Raw genomic sequence first — 23,460 nt, 5'->3', positions numbered from 1 at the left:
GGGACGGACCTGACGCTTAACCATAGAGTTGTAGCAGCAGTTCGCAGCTCCTCCGCCGGTCTGCAGCAGCAGGGGGAGCTGTTCGCTGCTACTGACTTTGGCTGAGAGTAATGGGAGTAGCTGTGCACTCCTCTGGTCCCTATTTGCCTAATGTAATAATAATTGTCCCCAGTTACACGAATATTGTAAATAATGTATTTTATATAAGAGCAAACTGAAGGACTTGGCTGGCTGAGTTGGCGGGAGTTGTTGCAAGAACTGTTGGGTTTGCATAACAGTAGATACACATCTGCCTCATTATACTCCTATTGCCACCATTGTCTTTGGGACATGAGAGCCTCTTGGCTGCAGTGCCTCCTCCTGGCCGCTTGGAGCGCTGTGTCCGCAGCTGTTTGCTCTGCCCGGCTACCGGGGATCTAGATGGCGAGTTCTCGGCTCCAACTAGGGGGTTGAGACTGTGGGATGAAAGGGGAGCGGCGCGGCCGGAGAGCGGCCTGGCAACGCAGGACAGGCCGGTCCTCGGAGCCACTACAAGATGGGGCTGTTCTCAGCACCTCCAGGCCGCAGCCTAACTGGAGCCCTGAGCAGAGGAAACTGGGGAAGAGCAGGGGGTGTGATGGAGGTAACTGACAGCAGAGAGTGGGGTATCGTGTATGAAGAGGGGGGTATCTCATAATATATGAATGGTATTCTAGGGTGGAGTGACTTAGCTGCTGCAGAACCTCTTGAATCTATTTGGACGGTACAATTTTTCCCTTTTCATTGCATGTTTATAAAGAGGAGCTGATTGACAGGTGGTGGTTCTGCAGCAGGACTATATTACGGTGTCTGGGACATGTTACCGGTACTGTGGTACTTATTACCCTGTTAAGTAAATGGCCGTAATATGATAATTAAGCGTAATTCCTCGGTTGACGGAGTGCTAGTGTCCTCAACTTGACTGAGTAACTTTTTGGATACGGACAAAACCCAGTATTTAGCGCATGACATCAGTCTTATGGAATATTGTCACCGGGCTTGGAAAATAAACTTCTCAAAGTATCCGGCTGGTTATATACAGGTTTCACCGGCTGTCCCAGCAGCAAGAAACCTGTAAGAAGAGAAGAAGAGGTTCACATTTGCCTAATTATAATTCAGCTGTCATTTTACCTGTCGCCCTGATGATTTGTAATATTTATGATTAGAAATTGTTTACATGGAGCTTTCACTCTTCTTTTGGACAGGAGTTGGAAGGACCTCGAGTGCCGGTTATTGTCGGCTGTGCCACGGGAAGTTCTCATCTCGCAGCCTGCGTCACGCCTTTGGGAAGGTGGCGGTGATGGGTCGGAGTTCCGAGAAGCAGAGGCGACTCGATCAAGTTTTCTTCGCTGACTTTCAGCAGCTGGTTGGGGTTTCCGTACGACACGACCCAGAACTTCCACAATTTGTATGCAAGGACTGCCATGCTCAGTTTTACAAGTGCCGCAGCGTGCTGAGAACGTTCATTCAGAGAGTCAACACATCGCCCACCAAACCCAACAGCGGTGGGTCAGAGTAAGTCCAGCTGTGTGTGACACACTTGTGAATTATAACATGTCTTTTTCAACCATGACAGCATAAGTCACAAGAATATTGATCTTCACCTGAGTTTCATTTCATGTAACTACACTTCCTTCCCTTCAACACATCTTTTAATTAGGGCAAAGCACAAATGCAGAGCCGCTCCTTTTGTGTCTTTTTATTAATAAATCAGACGTAACCAATAGAAAGCGCTCAAGCAGTTGTTCTTGTCTTTTTTTTTTCTATTAGGAAAATGCACAGTGCAGTCAGCTCTGCCAGTGATCCCTGTGCAGGTAAGAAAAATGCTTCCCTTTTAACGTCCTGCTCTTTATTCATCCGCTTCATGCTTCAAATTAAAGCCAACTAGCTAAGCATTGTAGGATATTCAGAAACGGGCTATATGTTTGCCAGTGGCCATTTACAGTCCAACTTTGGAAATAATTCTTAGGAATTAGAAAACAACTATCTGTAAGGAGTAGTACATGCTCCTGCCCAATTCCCAGTCCCTAAAGTCTTAATCTGGCATTAAGATAAGTGCAAAATTGTCTGAAAGCAGCAACTACTACACCAACACCTGTCAGCCTATTCACTGTGTGATCTCTAATGCACATGGTTCTTGGCAGGGGAGCCTTGAAAAAATGTGCTCAGAGGTTTTGTGATTAAGAGTTTAAAATGTCTATGTCTATTCTTATTTGAGACACGAGAAAGCTGACTCTGTTAGATTTCCAGTCCATTCAGCATCAAAGACTGTTTCTTCTGTCTTAGTTAAATATTGGCTAATTTCAATACGTGTTTTGACCACCCTAAATGCTGATGTTCTCTTTGATTTAAATTAGTACAGATATTGTTTATCTGTTGGTTATTGGCATAATGTTTTGTATTTTTCCTGTTTAAGCTTGTGTATAGTATGAGCTTATATTCCTGTTATATTCCTGTTTTTTGAGATTCCATCCACTTCTCCTTTTCGTTTTCTACATGTAGACTTGATCACGTCAAGCCCTGAGTGTCTTCATGCCCTGGTAAGCTGGACACACAACCATGCCGGGAACTGCCAGTCTGTACCCAGCCTCCAGCGTGTTCTGTCAACTCAGTACTGCGGCATCATCCGTGCCGTGTGGGGATGCGGAGGGGGCCATGATTACATCATGGAAACTGATCTTGACTGCAGTGCCCTGTCCACCCTGCGGAAGGAAGATGTGACCATCCTACCAAGCGGCAATGGAGCATACAGTATAAGCGCAGAGCCTGTAAACCTACCCTCAGGATACAGCCTTCCAGATGTGATGGACACCACTCTATCCCTTCCTGATATGTGTGGAGTTGGAGACTTCACTCCCCAGAGCCAGTCACCTGCACTGCCATTGGACGCCGGGGCGGTCACCTCCTGTCAAGTTCTGGACCCTCCACATGGTAAGACACGTGGTGCCTTTCTCTGGTAGATAATTTAAAACAGAAGAACCTGCTCCAAGATTTTATAGCGTTATGGTAAAAGTATATATTAGGTGCAAACTAATACCAAAGAACCTAATAATTCCACAACAGGGTTCTCTTGTTACCCTGCTGCCTGTGAAAGGACATTTGAAGGATTAGCTTTTATCAGGTTGTTTTTTTATGTGTATCGGTTACAATAAACACAAGTGTAAAAGACACAGTGGCAATTTGTTCATTTTATTTGACCTCGATTATAGTGAGAATAGAAAAGGCACTCTACTAATGAAGACAGACATTAGTAGAGTGCCCAGAACCTTTGTTATTTTTACAATTGTAAACTTCTGAGAGAAGTGCCCAGAAAATTCCTGATGACTTTTTGACGTATGAGCTAATGTTAAAGCGATCCACCTGGTATATAGATAGAGAATTGTGAATGACATATATGAGTTCCTCTAGCGCCTAAAATAGAATTAACCGCTGGGTACCCATTGATTGTTGTATATTATTGCATAATAAAGTAGCCTGTCTATTTATTATTTTTCTTTTTCTCCCTATTTATCACCGTAAGCACATGCTGCCAGGAAACGTTCCCGCTCATCAAATGACATCGCAAAAGAGAAGTACAGCTGCCAATCTGAAGGGTGAGGATTCCACAGAGTGGTAGGCCGTCATGTCACCAGTGTCCTACTGTGCTTCCTATAGTGTCGTGTTAGAAGCAAACCTTTTGCCCCTGATGAGTTTTCAAAGTTACTTTCTCTTGCACAGAGATCCCCAAAGAAAGGAGACAAGGGAGAGACAGGGGGACCTGCTCTCCTCAGATGACTCCTGTGAGCCATTTCCAGAAAACAGGTGATTTTTGAAGCTATTATTTTCCTTCCTTAATATTTAGGCATAATATTTGAATGAGTATGCCCGATAATTAGTCTGATCTCTATATAATGTAGTTCCTCTAGTTAATAACTTCAAGGTCACATAATTATATTCCTCTTATAGCTTTAGCAGTGGCTGAATAATGTTACAAGAACCAAAAAAAATATATTTTAATATATTATATATTAAATATTTTTGGTATTTTTTTCCATTAGCTGCAGCCCAAACAAAAAGAACCAGTCAAGAGTGACAAGGAGTCACCCTTCAGAGCCCAGGGAGAGAAAAAGACCTGGCCCCAAGCCAGGCTGGAATAAAAAGATAAAGCGTGAGAGGTAACTGTCACATTAAGTTGCGGTTGGGATTTGCATTCATTGTCCAGAGTGCCATATTCTCGCTGTGCCTTCTGTGCACCTACAGGGAGGAGCTGCCTACTATTTACAAGTGTCCCCATCAAGGCTGTACAGCTGTATACAGAGGTGCTGACGGTATGAAGGTAAACAAAAGGGAGATGATCCTCGTCTTTAGGTGGCATATAGAAATGTGTTTAGACCTCTTAAGGATTAAAATAAATAATTAGGTTATGAATCATGTTAAGGGTTTGGTCCATTCTGATGATACTTTGGCTTTGATACCCTTCTCTGCCCCAACAGAAACATGTCAAAGAACATCACGAGGAGGTACGGGAGCGACCATGCCCACATCCTGGATGCAACAAGGTGTTCATGATTGACAGATATCTCCAGCGTCACGTCAAGCTCATTCACACAGGTGAGGGCAGGGTGCGTGCATTCGCAGATACGTCCTATTTATGTACAGGTTTCTCCAATCCAGTATGTGTGTTCCCATCAGAGCAGAGGAATTATATCTGTGACCAGTGTGGACAGGCCTTCAAGCAGCGCAAACATCTTTCTGTGCATCAGATGAGACACTCAGGAGCAAAACCTTTGCAGTAAGTGAAGCTGTGACCTTTCAGACCGTTATGAGAGATGAGGTTACTAGTAAATACTATCGCTGTGCCTCATCAGTTCTTTTGTGTGAAACACGTAGATCGTTATATATTTTAGAAAGCAGTCAACATGCCTAATATGGAGTGATGAGCAGAAAAATGTCATTAGTTGCCGTGGCGATGGCACCAGTATGTAAATAAAATGCAGGTTATCCTGATAATGCTTTTCTCTGTGTCTCTGCAGATGTGAAGTTTGTGGATTCCAGTGCAGGCAGAGGGCTTCTCTCAAATACCACATGACCAAACACAAAGCCGAGGCAGATCTGGAATTTGCATGTGACCAGTGTGGAAAGCGCTTTGAGAAGGCCCACAATCTCAACGTACACATGTCCATGGTGCATCCACTGACACAGAGTCCCGCCAAGCCCGCAGAAACTGAGCCAGATGCACCCTCAGGAACGATGGATACAGAACTGATACAGAACCTGCCTCCTTAAGCACCAGCCAGAGGCACACAGAGTTTGCTTTATATGTTTTTTATCAGACAGCTGTACAGAATGTGTGTTTTTTTATACTCTGAGCCATGGCCAGCAGGGACTTCCTACAAGGGTTTATATTAAACATTTGGCCAATTGGCCGTTCCTTCCTGTTTTAGCCACAATTTTTCCCCCCAGCTCTATCTATTCATGATAAATCCAGCTTGGAAGTTTTACGTCATTGTTTACAACAGGCTGGGGGAAGAGATTTTCTTTGCACTCACCAGTTCCTGTTGTTATGTTTTTAAGCAGATCTCTGTTCAAGAAGCATACTTTAGAGGAAGTGCAAATGTAAATTACTCCCTACCCCTGGCGAAAAAGCATAGGCACTTATATACAAACTTGTGATTGCTACATACTGCCCATTCAGGTAAGAAAAGGCTTGTGCGATTTATTGCACATTTTTTTAGCTATACAGTAGTCGGACTTGCTGTGTGTATTTAATGGACCTTAACCTTTCGTATAAAATGCCCGTAAGAGGATAAATGTTGCGCTCACTGCATTGGTTGTAAATGAAGATAGCACAACAAAAAAAGCTTGAGGGCTTTTTGGTAGTTTTAAACTTTATCAAGAGTTTGTCCGTTTTTTTTTCTCTTTTCATTTCTGAATGATGTCCCTTTTGAGTCGTCACTGTGCTAAACAACAACTAAAGGGCAATTTGCTAGGAGATATTAACTCTACTGTTGCATCATCATAAAAATGGTAGAGGTGGAATGTCCAATAGTTTATTATACAGAATAAATAAATTACACAGTGAAAGACATCTGTTTCTTTCTTGAAAATCCACTTCCTCGTGGATTCTCGCTCTCCCACAGGAAGAAAGTCTAAGCCACATTTGGTCGGTTGTTTAGAACAGATCAGGTTCCTTATCCAATTCACCGTAGTCAGGAGGTGCATGGAGAGAAGCGAGCATTGCGTGTAGCTCAGGGTCATACTCTGCACACAACGGCATTATCTGTAGGGGAAAAGACGGGGTAAGAATAATCTTTTTCACTACATGGAAGGCTAGTCTGCATAAAGACATAAACTGAAGCTGTACTTGATCTGTACAGTCCATGCTACGTTTAAAAACAGGAGCTGTGCCTACCCTAATAAGAGAATTGAGTGAAAACTGTTGTAGCTTTTCTGTAGTATGTGATTCATAGAATATAATATAATGCGGCTCACAAATGGATTGTAACAGAGATGTCCAGTTAACGTTGCAGAAACGGGGCAAATAATGCAGGAAGACTTTGAAAGGAAATAAAGAGACCGTTTGAGAGCACCTGGTTTTTTAAGGTGTTGCTTGGCTTGGGGCATTTGGTGATGGAACTTAGTAGGAATGACCGACCCTGGGAGATGAGATCATGGTAATGGAGCTGAAAATAGTGAGAGAAGCAAAAAGGTATACAGTTAGTAAGAGTATGCCAACATTCTTACTGTACATCTCAAAACGCAAGATTACTTGTGACAAATGCCTTTGGAAACGTATTTACTTTGTATATTGTTTTCGGAACATTGAAATAGCTGAGTTTGGAGAAAAGTGCTCGATTTACCCTTTGAATTGTACTTTTTTTTGTTGCAAATTCTGCATTACTTTATATGATAATACAGTCCTTTAATGCAGTCGGGACCTCTTTAGCTTCTAACAAAGGCACAAGGATATGGGATCAGAAATTAGAGAAGTATGTGTCTACCTTTAGAGACTGAGCATCTTACCTGGACCGAGTCAAGAGATGAGGCTGCAAATGGATTGGCGTCCAGGAAAAGCTGTAGCAGCTGTATGTACATCTGAACCGCAACTTCCAGGAATCCCTGCTGCTTGATCACATTTCCTACCTGGAGAGAGGGGAGCAAGCTGCAAGACGCAGTGAATTATGCAAAATCAATTTATGGAAGCTAGAGGTAATCAGTCAACTAAAAGGAGTTTGTGTGTACTGTAGTGCAGCACTTTACATTTACGCAAACTAAACTATGGCTTACTGAGTGAAAACTCACCTGTAAAAAGCAAAAGGAAGGAGCCTGATGAATTCATCCGATGAGGTCCTGTGAAGGAGGGACAAGTCTGTCTGTTCTAAAAGAGAGGTGTGAAGAGATGATCAGCGGGATTTTCTTGCCCCACTCCCATTCCGCTGTCCTCATATTCAGTAGCTACTCACTGCATCCCTCTGCCATCCGGAAGACAGACAGCCAGGACTCCCCTCTCTCCTCCAGGCATTGGATGATTTGCAAACAGGTTTTCTGGGAAATCTTCTGCTCTGATCCGTCCTATTAACAGTCCAAATAATTGCAAAGCAGGGATAAATTAGAGCAGGAATACAGCACAATCGACGACACCTAGAAGAATGTGTCCGTGTTTTTGTGGGGAATGTCAAATCAATTTACCGACGTTAAGATCAATGAAAAGAACCTAGAGTAAGTCTACCTTAGACAGCAGACATATTAAATACACTCCTGCAGCCAACGGCAGTGTACTCACCTTTAATAATGCTGGAATCAGATCCATTATAGAGAAAAAGAGAACGGACACGAGCAGCTGCAAACAAGAGGACTTCTCGTCAGACAGATAATGTGGAAACATGGTGTATTTTGGCAAAAGACTACATAAAATAGAGAAATGCAGCGCTTTAATAAGACGCCCAAAAAGAACCTGCACAGACCCACCTGAGCTGCTTTACTGTCTGAAGCGGCCAGACATACGGGGACAATGTCGTGTGCCAGCTTTTTCCTCTGCATGGTGAAATGCACAAAAGCAGCCGACAGCCAGGGAGCACAGGAGAGAGGGAGAGGCAATCGGTCGCAGACGCATCTAAAGGTAAGCAGCCTTTGTTATTATAGAACAGCAATAAGACGGGGGATAAAGAATCATTGTGAAGTACTTTGCTGCACAAAACATTAACAGTAAGTGGGAGTTGTAGAAAACTACTGCGTACAACAAATCCCATCACACACAGCAATCCAGTGGCTGGTCAAAGCGACGGTAGCAGGAGGGGTTATGTGTCTGTTTGTTGGAGGGATAATGCGTTGTACAGTTTATTCTATGTTAATGTAACATGGCAATTAAATGTTTCTCAACACAGGAGCTAACAGTCTAAAGAAGGCTGTTTAGTTGTGTAAGGGTATCTAATTATACAATGGGCTACTGTAACATTACTGTAACCATCCTGTAACCAAATACATTCCCTACGTGATGGTTTGCCGTATTTTAGACAGGAATCCTGTCCGTATACATTAGTCATCCTGATGATATGCAAATTATAAACTATCACTAATGGCGTACAAAATTATCCAACTCCTTCCAACCTATCTACAGTTGTCTGCAGTTCCTGCAGGATTTCTATCTCCTTGGGTAATCTGCCTGTGAATAGCCGGTCCCAGTGGCATCTGAGGACTGGATAGAGCCGAGGCCACCAAAGCTGTTTGAGAAGAAAAAAAAACAGTGAAAGAGTCTTTATTATCAAAACTGAATCCTAAAGTGACTTTGTGCATCTTTGATGTATCTTTGAGTATAGTAATGTACCGCAGCAGAGGTGAGAAGGACGGGGCACGCGGAAGAAGATTCAGTGACGAGGGAGTTTATGGCTTCGGAAGGATCGTCACATTGTGTGCAGGAGGTCAGCAAACCCTGAGGAAAGGTAAAGAGATACTGCTTAAATTGGAATATTAAATTCTGCCAAAACGTCTACAGTTTATCGAGTAAGTGAAGCTAACTTTACCAGAAAATATCACTGTTCTGAATTATGGTGAGTTTATACCATGTTCTCGCCCTCCTGCAATGTTACCTTGAAGAAGTGAGCTGTGATGTTGTACGGTAAGGCGCATCCACGCGGGCCAAGGTTCTTCTGGAAAAAAAAAAAGAAGCAGAAACCTTGATTAGGGTCCAAACAAATCCACAGACAACGGTTTTCACTGCTAGACCCTGAACTAACAGACAAAACACAATGGATAGCCTGGACCGAAGCAAGGATGGAAATCCCAGTCAAAAAACAGGCTTCCAGCACCTTATGCAAACCAACTGCTCTTGGACTATAAGGTCGCTCACCCATTCTTCATTGACGAACGTGAAGAAGTCCTTAGCGCTGAGACGCGTGATTCCCCTGACTGAGTTTGTGCTGATTAGTAGAAGAGAGGGGAGCCCCAGTAGAATCCTACAGACAAAGAAACAAAATCCTGTGACCTAGTAGATCCGGAGAAGACATCCCTGATTGAAAGGCAGCAGTGATCTCCAGCATTCCTGTCCACGCATGCAGTCAGCGGATGACTGCCTACATTCTGTTCATTAAATTTGTTCTGCGTGTCAAATTAACGAAAGCTTGGGGATCGCTCCATCATCTCGTACCTACAGCACATGTCAAGCTCCATTTGCCTTGCAAGCCGAGCGCCCACTTCAGGGTTGCCTGATTTTGCTGCTAATCTCCGATGGAATGTTTTGAAAAGGAAGGAACTGTGGCTGACCCGAGCAGAACGTGCGTCTCCCACTGTCATCATATCACAGACCAACTCCTAGATGGAAGAAAGAAAACACATTTGTAAAACTCATTAGCGAAGCCCAGGAAACGCGTCGGGAGATCAAACGCTCACCTGTAAACGGCACAAGATATCCGCTAAACCGGTGCGACTGTGAGAAACGTTCTCCTGACTGCTACAGCCAAGGCTGGACCTGCAGAAAAGAAACGCGCTCATAATTGATGGAAGGTGGCAGGGGACACCACACTTTACGCAGTCCTGTAGCTTTTGAATGAAGGCTGAGTGAATAAATGAACGTCATTGCAGCTTCCAGAAGATCTCTCTGCTGGGAAATGCAGTCCTGATCATCATTCCTTCACTAAGGAAAAATCTCACCCTCTGTTAAACTCCAAAGCCGCGTCCACTATGATCGTGCAGGCTGTCTCTAAACTTCCACCGCAGCCGCCTGCATCGGATACTTCCGGGAGATAAGACTGATTCACGGCCCAGCGTTGGTAATCCTGTCTGCAGGATGAACATCGTGAGACGTTACAGGTGAGCTGCAGCAATGCCGGCGTATAAACAGAACAAAGAATATGCCCACCGTTCTGCATCGCGAAGAGCATCGCTACCAGGGTCCGACGCCATCTCCCACAGCAGCCAGTCCTGAAAAGAGAGCTGCGGAAGAACAGAAGCAGGTAAACACGTGGGACCTGCAACATTCTGAAACGTGATCAACACATTTAGTTTAAGCCGGAAGTGCGTTTTATAAATGAGATGTGTTTTTTTAGGATGTGGATTCTCATGAGCCATTTACTGACATGGACTGCTTGCCGTTGCAATACCCACCTTGAATAACGGCTGTCGAAGCACCTCTTGCAAGCAGCTCTGGCTCCACAGGGTGAGTACAGCTTCTTTCCAAGAGGCCAAAGGGTGGGACAGAGAACTCCAAATAAGAGACGTGTCCGTCTCTGACTCTGTGCTTGCTTCTCCTCGGGTTTCTGACACCAGCCGAGGCACAAGGTGTTGCAGCTGCCGTCAGACAGTACATTATTATTATTCTTTGTTTTATATAGCGCCATCAAATTCCGTAGCGCTGTACAGTGAGTGGACTGGACAAAACAAGTAGTATGTAACATAATTTGACTTACAGAGATGCATACAAGAGTAAAGTATCATTGTTCTGAAATAAGTCTAGATTTACCAAAGGGTGCAAAGTGCAAGCCTTAACCAATTATTTTTGTTAAAGCACTTAGATGACTGTGTGGAATATCAGTTTTCATTTTTTTAATATACCTGAGTGGTATTTGTGTGTGCACAAGTCACCGATTATTGTGTTGAAAGTCTGACAAGTGCAAGTAAAAGTGACCTCAAAAACTGGAAATTGTTTCTTCAACATAATTTAATGGAGGCTTTGGATCCAGAAGAAACGTTCAGTATCAATACATCCCAGGGTTACCTTGTGCAGAAACCGAGGAGGAATGCAGTCTGTGGATGTATCGGCTCTGAGCACAGAGAACCTGCAGAAAGCATAGCTGGCGGCTGCCACGCAGAACCTGGAACCCAAACACAAGAGATTCAGTGGCACTGTTATTTACCATGACTGCATTCATATACATAACTTTCCCTTATTGTTAGAAAGACAGTGTGTCACCCACATCACCAGATCAACCGGTTTACGTGCATTAACCAGCATTTACCAGTAACAGCTTCTCACCACCTTTATGACCTCCATGTGGAGATGGGAGCTTAATCCATCAAAGCTGCTGTCGCTTGGCCTTCGTCATAAGGCAGCCGACAAAATATGACAGGCAGGATAGCAATGGGAGAACGACATTCAAGGCACATGTAGGTGATGTGGGGCTTCATGGTTAGAGAGAAAAGTAGAATAAAATGGATCTCAATGTCCCCTGATGACCATACGTTTTTGTGTTTCCAGGACAGCATAGAGACTCACCTTAGACACACGAGCATGGCGTTTGAGCACCGAGGGTTCAGTATAACGTCCCAGAATCGGTCCAGGCAGTTGGCTCCAGTGTTAGGAGCCGGGAGTGAGGTCTGGCACTCGTGTAAGTGAATAGAGAAAGCAGCCAGTCCAACCACGTGAGGGTCTCTGAGGCGAGGAGACTGGGACCACCCAAAAAATAGAGCACATGAGAAAAAGAACAGTACAGAGGTTAGTAGTCTATCATTAAATACATGTTACACATGAGATGTGTTATTATAACCTGTTCTAAAGGTAATGCAATGGGAAGTTCTTAAACAATGTTTAAGAACAAAGTTTAAGCCATTTGTGTCTGAGAAACTATTCATTATTAGTTATTAGTTAATATTAAGTTATTAGTTATTAAGCCCAAAAACGGGGACACTTTCATCTTGAGTTGGAATGTGTGCTCTGCGGAAAATAGAAGGGCAGTCAGTCTTATAAAATTAAGGAATAAGAGATACTTTTATGAAGGTATCTTGTACTTTATATTAAGTCTTTGTTAAACTCCACTTTGTGATCAGATGAACCCAATCAATCAGCAATAAAGAACTACCTGACAACACAGAAGCTGCAAAATCCTTCTCAGCACCACGGAGAGGGCCCTGCGATGACCACACAGCATCCTTACATACAGAGACGGCCACGGACCCTGCCTGAGTGATAACGAAGCAGATTGGTAAACGTGAGCGAAGGGCAGCACCAAGCATCTCAAAGGGTGAGTAGCCTTCCAATGTCCATTACCTATGAGGTGGATTGGTACGGGAAGCAGCCATGACACATTGACAAAAGCATGTTAAGATGAGGTCTGCAACCTATGGAAAAAAGCGTGGGTTTAAGTATATACACAACGTGTTGATTGGTACGTTAGGATGTACAGCTAACCAAATGCATCCATTCAAACTCACTGTCTGATCCTGGACCTCCAGCACATCTAAAGCTGAGGGTATTAAGGTCTCAGCAATTACGCCAGTATCTTCTGTATACCCCGATCCTATGACCGCAGACAGCCTGTCTGAAATAAATGCCAGCTGGGCGGCGACATCTAGGGTGAGAACGAAATACAAATTAGTGATTTTCATGTGCGTTTTAATATAGCACGGGTAGCTGCCTGTGACAGCCAAACAATATCAAGATGTCTATAGCGTTTCACCCACCGCTGTATCGGTTTGGCTCTGTGACGAGGGGACGTAGATCCCACAGGGCAGTTTTCAGTCTTCCCAAGGGTTCCTCTTGCACCGTCACGACCATCGTGTTCCTCCCTAAAGAGCGGAGTCACTTATTGTGAATTCACATCTATTAGCGATTCCAAGAAACGCATTGGGTGCCACTCATTTGATTACCTTACCTTCCAGTTTCCGCTGCTTCTCCTGCTCGCAAGCCTCTGTGTACGAAGTGAACAGGGTTGCGGGGATCTTATCGGCTCTAAACATAAAAAAAAAACAAAGCTAAAAATTAAATACATTTGTTTTTAACCTTTGAAGAAGAAAGATGATAACATTTTAAACCCCTGGAAGTACATTTAACTGTAACGTAGTGATATTCACAAGCAACTGGGAGACGCTTATCGGTTTATTTGGAGTACCTTTTTTCATAATAATCGCAAGGACGTACGTGGCTCAGTGGTCCTTTAGTGTATCAGTCCTGCTTAGAATACAGAAACCTTTAATCCCTGTCGACAGGGATGACACGGAGAGGCATAGCCTACTTCTTCTATTAAAATGAATTCTCCTTACCTTTTCAAGGCATCAATTAGCATCATTTGGGAGTCTGGGGCAGCAGGGAGCTAGGGAAGAGAAAAAAATAATATACACGCACATTGACCTCATTTGTCAAACGCGGACCAGATGAACAAATTCCTATCCAAACGAATAGCTACAAAACACAGTACTGGGTCACTTAAGGCAGAGGAAACCCCAAACTCCAAGGATAACGTAATCCAAGAAAATGTGTTTTACGGTAATCAAAGAAATCCCGCATTGCTCTATATTAGGTTTTAACTCCCCAGGTACGTTCCATCATCTTATACTAACCACTCTAGGTGCAAGCAGCGCAGGTAAGAAGCGAGAGGTGAAATACGGCTTCCGGAATATACTGGGGGAAGAAGAAATACGGAGGGATGTTAGAGGAGCTGGGGTGTATAAATGAAAATTAGGCTTACATATATGCAGAATTATTAACAATTTCAGTAAGAAGAGCTAAACCGGAGTAAACTTCCCTTTCCTCGGTGGCTGGAATAATCCGTATCATGTTCCTTGTCTGCTTGTATGTTAACGGGATTTTAAAAGCCTCATAAAACCAATAGAAAAAGGGACCTTTTGTTATATAAATGTATGCTTTAATGCTCAAACTGAAAACACTTGAAATATTACCTCCTAGGAAACTAAAAACCATATACATTGACACCAGTTTGTTCTTTTTGTTCTTCTTCAATACATATTCTAGGTATACATCGTTATTTACCTAGCTTCCATTACGCTGGCTGGAATTTTGCCTGTGTTTTCAAAAATCTGTACGGCTTTTTCCACATCCTGCAGAGCTTGGATCTGCGGCTGCAAAGAAGGACAGAAGTCAATGTAACACGTTTTGTTTCCAGTGGGGCATCTTTGTATCGTGAAAACTTAACATGGATAACCTTAAAAAAGTCGAGGAGGACTTAATACCTGAGCCTTATCTGGTCCTGAGGATAAGTCTTCATACAAACCCATATCTTCAATGGAAACCTTGAGATTTAACAAAAGCATGGTCAAAAACGGACACAGAATGAACAAACGTCAACCAGGAATATCTGCTCTAGAAAGAAAACAATTACTTTCATGTCTGCAAGACGGGTCTTGGCTAAGGTGATGTACTCCATGAGTAGAGGACGATACTTGGCCAGCATGAACGGCGGGTGCAGAACGTGTACCTGAAAAATCCAGAGAATACGGTGAATCATTCAAGAACCTGTTCATCATCTAAAATGTGATTTCGTAAAAGTCCACAAAGCAAACAACCTAGCAGGTCTTTTTAAGGACCAAGCCAAGCCAAGTGTGATCCCGCTGTATATTCTGTATCATACCAACCTCAGGGCCGCTGGACAAAGATTAAACGCAAGCACAATGGCTTATTACGCCGATAATGATCCGCTGTATGTTATTCAGCGGCTTCTGAGTAATATAATACTAGCAGTAAATAAATGCACTTAATTATATCAGGAAACCAAACGGTACGGTTTTTACAGAAGGAATACCTTAAGGTACTGAGGGGCTTCATACGGTACCAAATCCGAGAGCAGCTTCAACAAGAAAACCAGCGACTTTTTGCTTGTGCTGTGGTACGAAGTGGCAGCGCCAAAGGTGCACTAAACAAAAATAAAATAGAATTCGGTGTATCTTAGTGGCTGTACAGGTGATGCACTGAAGGCAGATGATTAGACCAAAGCAGTTTCTAGGCACAAAGCAATAAATGTCGATTTCTCTGCTGTATATCCTCCTGGACTAAATATCCCAAAACAATGGCTGGTAACTGATACCAAGCAAATAATCTGTTCTACCTTGAACCACTCCGTGTAAGATACAAAAGCAGCAGGGCCTTCCAGGGCAGCTTGTCGGGCGATCAGGAAAGCGGTGATCAGACATTCTAGCTCATAACCCGTAAAGGCTTGTGTCAGTAGGTGGTCCAGGAGATCTGGGGGGAAAAAAAGATTGTTATTAAAAATAGTACAAGTAATAGGTAAGTTACAGCAAAGGTAAACTGTAAATGTTTCTGCTTAATCAATATGTAGTCTGCAGAGAATACAGATGGCTGCCCTTACACAATGCTGGCTAGTATTATCTACAATTGCCTCACTTTTAACTAGTTGCTGAGCTTCCTCCCGACAGATGACCAGACACGATATGCAGCTTAAGACGTGATGCCAGTTAACCTCCTGTGTCTCCAGGACAAGTTGTATGTGAGATGTCAGCTTCTCGGCATGAAGCAGAACAAACAGCTACGGAATATAAAGAAGCAGAAAGAAATGCAGATGTATTACTGTTGTAGATGTCAAGTTAAACAAAGAAATGCCCAAATTTCAGATCTCCCTCGCTTTCCAGCACTCACCCTGCGGTATAAATCTGTTAACAGGGGGCAGGTTTTCACAAAACTCCAGTCTCCTTGAAATCGGATGGCGTCGGAGACTAAAAAAGACAAATGATTCAACGTATGGCAAGTTATTGAAGGTTGTTCCAACACCGAATGTGTAACCAACGCTTACTTACAGTACTGGAACATCCCTACAAGCCTTCACCAGTATGTAGGCCACATCAAGTAACTTTTTTTTTTTTAAGTCATCATTTAATGATCATTCATTTACCATGATTACCCAGAACTGATCCAAAACACCCCCAGCAGAGTACAAACCTTTCAGCTGTGGTTTGAAGGTGAGAACCCGGCTCAGTGTGTGGATGAAGAAGTTCTCCAGAGACTCCGGAATCAGACGGCTTCTGTATCTGGAAACTTCATATGTAACCAACCTGAAGATGGCGAACAACGTAAAACATGGAAACCAAATCAGTTATTTGTGATTAAATTACTTTATTCTTGGTTAAATAAACCTTTTTTAGAGTACTGTAAATGGATTATAACAGTGTCGACAATACATGTGTAAAAACACAAAGGAGGCACTTCCTACCAGTGTCGCTCTACTCTTGGCTTGTAGGACTGGTCGCTTTTCCCATCAGAGACAGCATCCAGTACCCCTATAAAATAGCATATTGACTCGGGAACTATTTTTAAAGGTTTACTAAAAATTTCAAACTAAATGCCTCTCCCATTCTTGTTCCTTCCAACTTTGTTCATGCTAAGGAAACTGGTAAGTTATTAAATAATTTTTATTTTCACAATTCCATTTAAGACAAAGCTGTGTGAATGCTGCAAATGTTCTGCCTCCCAGAGGCTAGATGTAGCCTCAAATGGAGGACCGTGTGGTTAGATTGCATATACATATGGCAGGGTTCTGCCTTTGCTGTATGTTATTTGCTGCAGTGGTTTGCATCCATTTTTCTGCAGTTGTTTGCTTTGAGTTCTGTCTTCGGCTAGTTTTCCTGGCCCTCCTGTATTTAAATTGCCCTGCCCAGCGCTTTAATTCACTCAGCTGTATCTCTGTCTGCTGCAGGTAAGCTTCTTGAGCTTATTTTGCATCTCTTGATTTGGTTCAGGTGCCTAGTAGTCACATTTTACTAATATTGGGTACGTTTAAGTCAAATTCCCAGCGGCATGTCAGAAGTCTGTTTGACATACTTACAGGAGAGCATTTTATCCAGAATGGCTAGAGAGATCTGAAATGACAGAACGGGGACACATAGTCCAAATTCAATTAGGAAGTCAAGCTTCAAGCGGATTTGACACCTTTTGAGAATTGAAAACATCTACTTCTATGATCAAGCACTGAACATTTGCAAACCCTAGCACTGTCCAACACGAAAAATAAATATGGTTAAATATGAAGGTTTAATATGTTTTCCAGGAAATATAATGGGGGGCCCACTGGCTACAAATTTATGATTGATTTGGCCATAGCTTTTGTTTGAAACTGTAAGAAGTACCTCTGTAATTCTCAGCGGTTCAGAGTTCTTCCCAGCGTCTGTCGATGGACTGTAAGCATTTTCAACCAGCACAACTAGAAAGTCTTAGAAGGCAAGAAAAAGGGTAATTAATAGTCATGTTTTGGCTCTTACAGAGAATACAAAGACCATAAACTCCATATCAGCCACCCAAAGCTCCTTAGAGATCTCTTTTCTTACGACAGGAAAGTCCTCCCCTGGCAAGCTAGCGATATAAATGGCAATTCAGTTTTCAGCCGTGTGGCTGGCTCCTAAGCGATAACTTTTTAATGGTGACATACCAGATATTATCTGTTCAAGGCGATCGGAGTCATCGGGAGAATTCTCCATGTGTGAGCACAGCGAGCGCATTTGCCCACAGAACCAGTCAACAGCAGAGCTGGGGTCTTTGCAGCTTGAGAAACAAAACCAAGACCGTCAGCCGATGTAGAAGATCTTATACTCATTGGGTATGGTGTGTCCAGTTGATATAAGTCATTACAATGGCAAATAGGTGTTCAATACAGAAGTACCTGTTTAGAAGGTCATCCAGTTGCACAATATCCTCCTTGTGTAAGTGCCAGACAGCTTCCAGCACAGGGGGGTGCTGCTGGGAAGAGAGACGAGGGTGACATCAAACACCAAAAAATCATATCTCTGATGATATCCAAACTGTCAACTTACCCCCCCATGCAACGTAAGATATATGGGGATTGCCGATGGGTAACCCCCAATATATTGCTGCAGTTCTACACTAAAGATCCTCAGCCACCGTATGCTTAACCAGAAGGTTACTGTGGATGAAGGTTTATTTCAATAAGAGTTAATAGATCTAAAATGTGTTTTTAATCGCTATGCTAATCTGTTGTGATCTGCAGTTTTTGGATAAATGTATAAAGAAGTATCCATTTTTCATTCATAGGTGCGACTGGCAACACTGAAATCCAAAACAACATACATAAAGGATCTAATGGCTCACCTGTAATTCCCAGATATCCCTAGAAAACAGAGGTCGACAAAAGCAGTTCTCCGCCAGTAACCCCTTTAATGTCTTCAACAAGCAAGTCAACTTTTCCTACAACAATTAAAAAAAAAGTGTATATACACGAGTATTCCGGATATATGGAGATAAGTATGCCTTTAATGCTCGCTTTTCGGAGGGTCTAAGTTAATAAATATTCAGATTCCCCCCCCCCCGTATAAATAGTGGATCCCCACCCTCTGATTCTCGCTGAGTACTGCTCCAGCTCTCTCTACGGACTCCTGGCAGATCCGCTGGACGTTGGAGACGGCTGCTCTGGTTGTCAGGATCCCAACTGGTAACCCCAACTGTACAGCCTGATCCCGCAAGACGGAGGCTGCGATCAAACAAGAAGATCGTACGGAGTGAGGGCCAGAAGGGACATTTAATATTGGAAATCTGCAAGTATTCCATGACTTTGGTAATAAACTCACCAACAAATGTTGTCTCATGCATAGAGGTCTTCTGCGTTTTGCTGGGATGGGAGCTTTCATTGGAACAAGGCTTCTTGTAAGGAGGAGCAGCAACCTAAGGACAAGTGATCCGGTTATGAAATGTCTAGCGCATGTTCCACAGATCACACTTACTCTGGATGATAGACTCCTCGAGGAAGTATGTTCCAAATAAAATGTGTTATGGAAAACCATGGCTACCCAGAGGGTGAAGAAATGCAAGAGTAATGGATGCCTATATTACTATATGGAACTCGGCATATACATTTTGTTACTTTTTATTTTTTGACGAGATCATGTTTTTTTCCGCACCTCAGAGAGGAAATCACTCGGGTCCTGGTTACAGCTCAGGAGATACAGAGCCGCCTCTTGAAGACTCTTGTAGGTGTCTGGAGCCTTCCTCCCCTGTTTCATGGCTTTGCCACCTGAACAAGTAACACAGAATTAAAAGAACATTCCTGTATTCATTTCTTATTGATTATTATTATTGATTTATTTTTTAAAACCAATGTTTATTTTTTTGTGATCGCAAACCAGCGCACAGTATAAAGACGCTGTTTCTGCTGACGTGGCAATAAAACTTTTGACCCAATCACAACACTCTTCTTATGTCACGAGGGGTGTGGCCACTTAAATTAACAATTAATAGTAGTAGTGTTGTGTGTGTGCGTGTGTGTATATGTATGTTCTGTACAGAAGTTTTCAAAGCACTTTTAAATATAAAATATGTAAACTAAATAGGATTTATAATATTACCTATTTCAATTGTAAATTTGTATGTATATATATATTTGTGTGTTTGTGATATATACATTTATATATGTATATATACACATAGATCTAGCTATTGTTGCACTTGCTGCGATATAAGACCTTACAAGCACACAATATATATATATATAGTATATATATATATATAGTCTATGAAGCCCCTCTTCTGCTCACCGCGGGCAGCTTCTGACATCTTTGTTGTATGCAGCAGAATCTCCCCTCACACACCATGCTGCATTCACTTCCGCCACACACTACGGCTCCACCCCGCGCTCTATACCATTGGCTGTCGCGCGCTCTCGTTACAGAGAGTGGCTGAGCTGCGAGGATCGTGCACGTGCAGCCGTCACTGTCTGCGAGTGCGGCCATCTTGGTGCAGGCGGCACAGTAACGCGAGGGAGGTTGTGATTTGTTCCCACGCTATTACATGCATGCATTGGGATATATGTGTATGTATTAACACACAAATATATATATGTATATATAATATATATGCTACAATTGTGTGTAGCTGCAGTAACCAAGTTTAGCGTACAAAAACTAAAGAAAATATTATTTTTGGAGAGGGGGACTACCACTTTTTCCACTTAAAATTAACAAAGTAGCCATTTGCACAGGAAATGGTATATAAATGATGTATTCTGACGCTGTGGGCACTGTGGCGCTCCTGCCTGGTAGAGCTCTTTGGTAGCCCAAGTGTGCTAGTGGTAGTCTTCAGCTTGGCAGTAGCAGGCTGACTGGAAATCCCGGGTATATACTGGGTATATTTATACAATGGTCCTGATGCTGTATACATTACCCATCTCTTATAAAGGTCAACAAGTAAGATCTTGAAATCCTTTTGAATACTCTGTTTGTTTCACTAATCATCATTCAATCCAGAATGGCCACCATGCGCGGTGTCTTTTTGGATATTCTGGTCATGGATGATGTCGATGTGACGCTCTGATGCATGCTGGTTATTTGGCTGTGAATGTAACGAATTGAGTTCCATTGAGTTAAAACGAGAACTTGTTGGTGTTCATTCCTCGCAGGTCGCTTACGAAAGCAAGAATGATGAAATCAAGGCTTAAAGTGACTGCTGATCACAGACTGCATCCGTCTCCACAAGGACATCGGCACCTGGTTCTCAATATATTGTCTGTATGATAACTACCTATATGCTAAATTTAGTGATCTGTGGCATCTCCGTTGGTATACAATAAAATGACCTGGTATCATTGGCGTCATTTGATGTAACCCTTCATATAATCCGGCTTTATAAAGAATCTGTTTAATAAAATTTTATTATAAAACAGATATATTGAAAATCCATACATTTCCATCAGCTTTTCCCCACTGAGGAACCTCAAGAAATGTCTGTAACGTTTCCCACCATCCCGTTAGCCCCAGATTAAGGTGACCACATGGGCAATGTTTTCCAGGACACGTATAACTTCTCCATATTGCTGACCAGCCCAGATAAAGTGCTGCCCTGCAGTATGGGGGACGTATAACTGACTAACTGGCTCCCTCCCATGACTCTATACATACTTCAGGGCAGCATTTTATCTGGGCTGGTCAGCAATATGAAGAAATTATACGTGTCCTGGAAAGCTCTGGAGATTCTTCACTGATGGAGCCAAACCTCGTTGAGATCCTGGTGATGGCACATTTCTGCTTAACTGCTTTATGCAGAATAGAGTTTGTCTGCCTGTTTAGGTTTGGAACAGAGAGGCAGGTCAGTAACTCCCTGCCCAAAGGCTCTTTATACCAAAATTGCATCATTCGTACATTCTCTTGTTGACATTAGGTCATCCATGTGGCACACGAAACCGTGGACTCCAAACAATGACATCACGGGCCACTCCATAGATACATTATCTGATACATGATACCCGCATCCAGCACGTGATCACAGACGGAACTTGCTGCTATAAATGTCTACTGGCTGCCAACCGGGAGAATAAGACCATCTAAAGGAATGTTAACTCTTTATGTGCCAGGTGCCAAAAGGGCAGCGTTTCAGTCCCTGTTGTGCATTCGTTGTAGTAAGTGGGAAGCTACAATGTATCCATTACGCTTTGTTATTATAAATAATTGTAATAGTTTTATTGCAAGAAATGATGACATTCTGGTAGGATTAGTATAGGAAGCCCTGCTTTCCGACCCTTGTCCCTTGTTTATCCAAATTGTTTTCCATTCCTTGGTGATTCACGACATGAACTGGTTTATTAGAGTAATCCGGAACCTCTGGCGCGTTTAGTGGTTTTACGGACTGGGCTGTCTATTCCAGGACTGGCTGTCTGAATTACACGGCAGCATCAAAAATAAGAACGTGGACAAAAAAGGTTCACAGCCGGTCATGGGATTGGGGTTTAAAGCCTCATTTCACAGCCTAGATGGGGCTAACACACTAACCCAGGTCAGGTGTTTATACCATTTTTAACCCTAATCACAGGTATATAAATGGGAAAGGGGCTTTTTACCTCTTCCCAAACCCACATTCAGGAATACTGTCATACATCACGGCCTGGGGGGGATGCGACCATAAGCTGTGCAATATTGTCACCTGATGTAGCTTGCAATTAGCGCTAATAACAGTATACCACCGACCACAGTATACTTCAGCTGCTTAAGTCATGAATGCAGGTAGGTCACCTTGTTTTATGATAATAATACGGGGAAGCCTGTTTAGTTATGAGGCTCACATCGCTTGGTGACCACATCCTTTTGTTGGGACACAACAAAGTTGAGTAACGGCTGAGTTATGTTTGTAAGCATGAATGTCACGTATATGGTTTATTAAATGGAACGAGGGGACGTTGGTTTTTAGTTCAGTGTTCACCATGGCGGACACCGACATTAAAATATTGAATGATCAGCGTAGCTGTCTAACAGGAGTGTCTGCATGCACACAGGTGGAACTGTATGTAATGATCTTCTGTAAGAGGAGGACCAGATGTCCAAGTCTGGCTACTGAGCTTTCTTTGTGGCTTCTGGGAAAAAGGAAAACTCCGATCAATGAGCTGCCTTTTATCTGCCACTTAAAGAATGGTCGGCCTGAGGCAAAAACTGGTGCTTTGTACAAAAACGAGTCTGACATTTGAACCTTCTAAAAAAGAACTCCTTGTATAGAATAATGTGTTTATTGTTACGACATATTCTTTGTCAATGTAAATGGGTGCTTGCTCGTCACATGCCCCCTATGTATTATTGTTATACTTCCACTGATTAATGTGTACGTGGAGTTGCATGCAGCAAGGCCTGGCCAGGGGGTATATTCATAGACAGGTAGTAGATAAATGGAACTGCTTCCCATTAGAAGGGGCAGAGGCTATAGCGAAGTAGTTATTATAGGAATGGTGTGGGTCTTATCTAAAGACAAATTCTAGGTTTCTATTTTGCCTCTCGGGGCATGAAACTAAAGTAATATAACAGGTATTTTACAACAGTGTCAAATTGTGCAATGGTGGTGCAAAGTGGTGATAACGGATCGCTCAGAACATTTCCACTGGCTCTTGCGATGACTGCGACCAATTTCCCCCCGCTTTCGGTTCTTGCCATAAAATAAAGGGGATTTTGTTCATTCTAATAACCAGCACACTAAGGAAACTTGTTTGATTGTTTTTTTTTTATCCTTTTATGTGGTCTCCTGTGGGATATGAATGAGCTGCTCCATTTACAGGTAATTAGACCTGGCCAAAAAAAAAAATCCTTCCATCCTCGGACCCACCTTCCCACACATCTGATATCCGCACAAAGCCGCATTGTATTAGTGTGAGAACCAGGCTGGAGAGGGACTTATACCATACGATCCGGTGTCCCCTTTATCAGCGGTCACAAATACAAATGGCTCATATAGGATCTTTATGTTGTGTCCTTTTTATATGAGGTTATATTACCTTTTATATATACTTTATTTTATTATAAGGGGCGCAG

At 42.8% G+C, this 23,460-nt stretch overlaps 2 protein-coding genes and 1 long non-coding RNA gene across 5 annotated transcripts; 2 read left to right on the top strand and 1 right to left on the bottom strand.

The window, feature by feature from the left end:
- The first annotated feature begins 159 nt into the window (after positions 1 to 159).
- On the top strand, positions 160 to 6,081 carry ZNF276 (zinc finger protein 276). The gene is made up of 11 exons (XM_053449079.1): positions 160 to 622; positions 1,224 to 1,533; positions 1,789 to 1,832; positions 2,521 to 2,949; positions 3,539 to 3,611; positions 3,736 to 3,819; positions 4,056 to 4,172; positions 4,258 to 4,333; positions 4,491 to 4,608; positions 4,690 to 4,789; positions 5,031 to 6,081. Exons 1-11 carry the CDS (start codon positions 463 to 465, stop codon positions 5,281 to 5,283), a joined length of 1,764 nt encoding a protein of 587 aa, XP_053305054.1. The 5' UTR covers positions 160 to 462; the 3' UTR covers positions 5,284 to 6,081.
- On the bottom strand, positions 6,034 to 19,787 carry FANCA (FA complementation group A). 3 transcript variants are annotated; one of them, XM_053449076.1, is made up of 43 exons: positions 19,714 to 19,787; positions 19,081 to 19,193; positions 18,751 to 18,844; positions 18,514 to 18,653; positions 18,275 to 18,370; positions 17,829 to 17,905; positions 17,598 to 17,710; positions 17,299 to 17,381; positions 16,998 to 17,031; positions 16,386 to 16,452; positions 16,115 to 16,227; positions 15,815 to 15,891; positions 15,563 to 15,704; positions 15,267 to 15,400; positions 14,964 to 15,074; positions 14,544 to 14,639; positions 14,395 to 14,454; positions 14,195 to 14,283; positions 13,765 to 13,825; positions 13,468 to 13,517; positions 13,080 to 13,156; positions 12,889 to 12,993; positions 12,640 to 12,776; positions 12,476 to 12,546; positions 12,288 to 12,387; positions 11,705 to 11,874; positions 11,207 to 11,303; positions 10,597 to 10,779; positions 10,352 to 10,425; positions 10,144 to 10,272; positions 9,883 to 9,961; positions 9,641 to 9,804; positions 9,344 to 9,449; positions 9,084 to 9,143; positions 8,822 to 8,926; positions 8,605 to 8,717; positions 7,966 to 8,110; positions 7,781 to 7,837; positions 7,461 to 7,569; positions 7,300 to 7,375; positions 7,021 to 7,159; positions 6,588 to 6,680; positions 6,034 to 6,277 (listed from the first exon to the last, which is right to left on the bottom strand). In XM_053449076.1, exons 1-43 carry the CDS (start codon positions 19,730 to 19,732, stop codon positions 6,170 to 6,172), a joined length of 4,266 nt encoding a protein of 1,421 aa, XP_053305051.1. In that variant the 5' UTR covers positions 19,733 to 19,787; the 3' UTR covers positions 6,034 to 6,169. The 3 variants fall into 3 exon arrangements, with proteins under 3 accessions (XP_053305051.1, XP_053305052.1, XP_053305053.1); XM_053449077.1 differs by having other exon boundaries at positions 17,829 to 17,902; XM_053449078.1 differs by lacking the exons at positions 6,034 to 6,277; positions 6,588 to 6,680; positions 7,021 to 7,159; ... (1 more) ...; positions 7,461 to 7,569; positions 7,781 to 7,837 and having other exon boundaries at positions 7,994 to 8,110; positions 8,582 to 8,717.
- LOC128467436 (uncharacterized) lies at positions 10,553 to 12,446 on the top strand. Its single transcript, XR_008345725.1, has 3 exons — positions 10,553 to 10,648; positions 11,687 to 11,923; positions 12,256 to 12,446. It is a non-coding gene; the product is annotated as an uncharacterized LOC128467436 (long non-coding RNA).
- Positions 19,788 to 23,460: the final 3,673 nt, after the last annotated feature.

The sequence above is a fragment of the Spea bombifrons genome, chromosome 10 (assembly GCF_027358695.1).
Source record: "Spea bombifrons isolate aSpeBom1 chromosome 10, aSpeBom1.2.pri, whole genome shotgun sequence".
Lineage (NCBI taxonomy): Eukaryota > Metazoa > Chordata > Amphibia > Anura > Pelobatidae > Spea > Spea bombifrons.
Note: the sequence above shows the minus strand (reverse complement) of the source record. Positions and strands in the feature narration are given on the sequence as shown.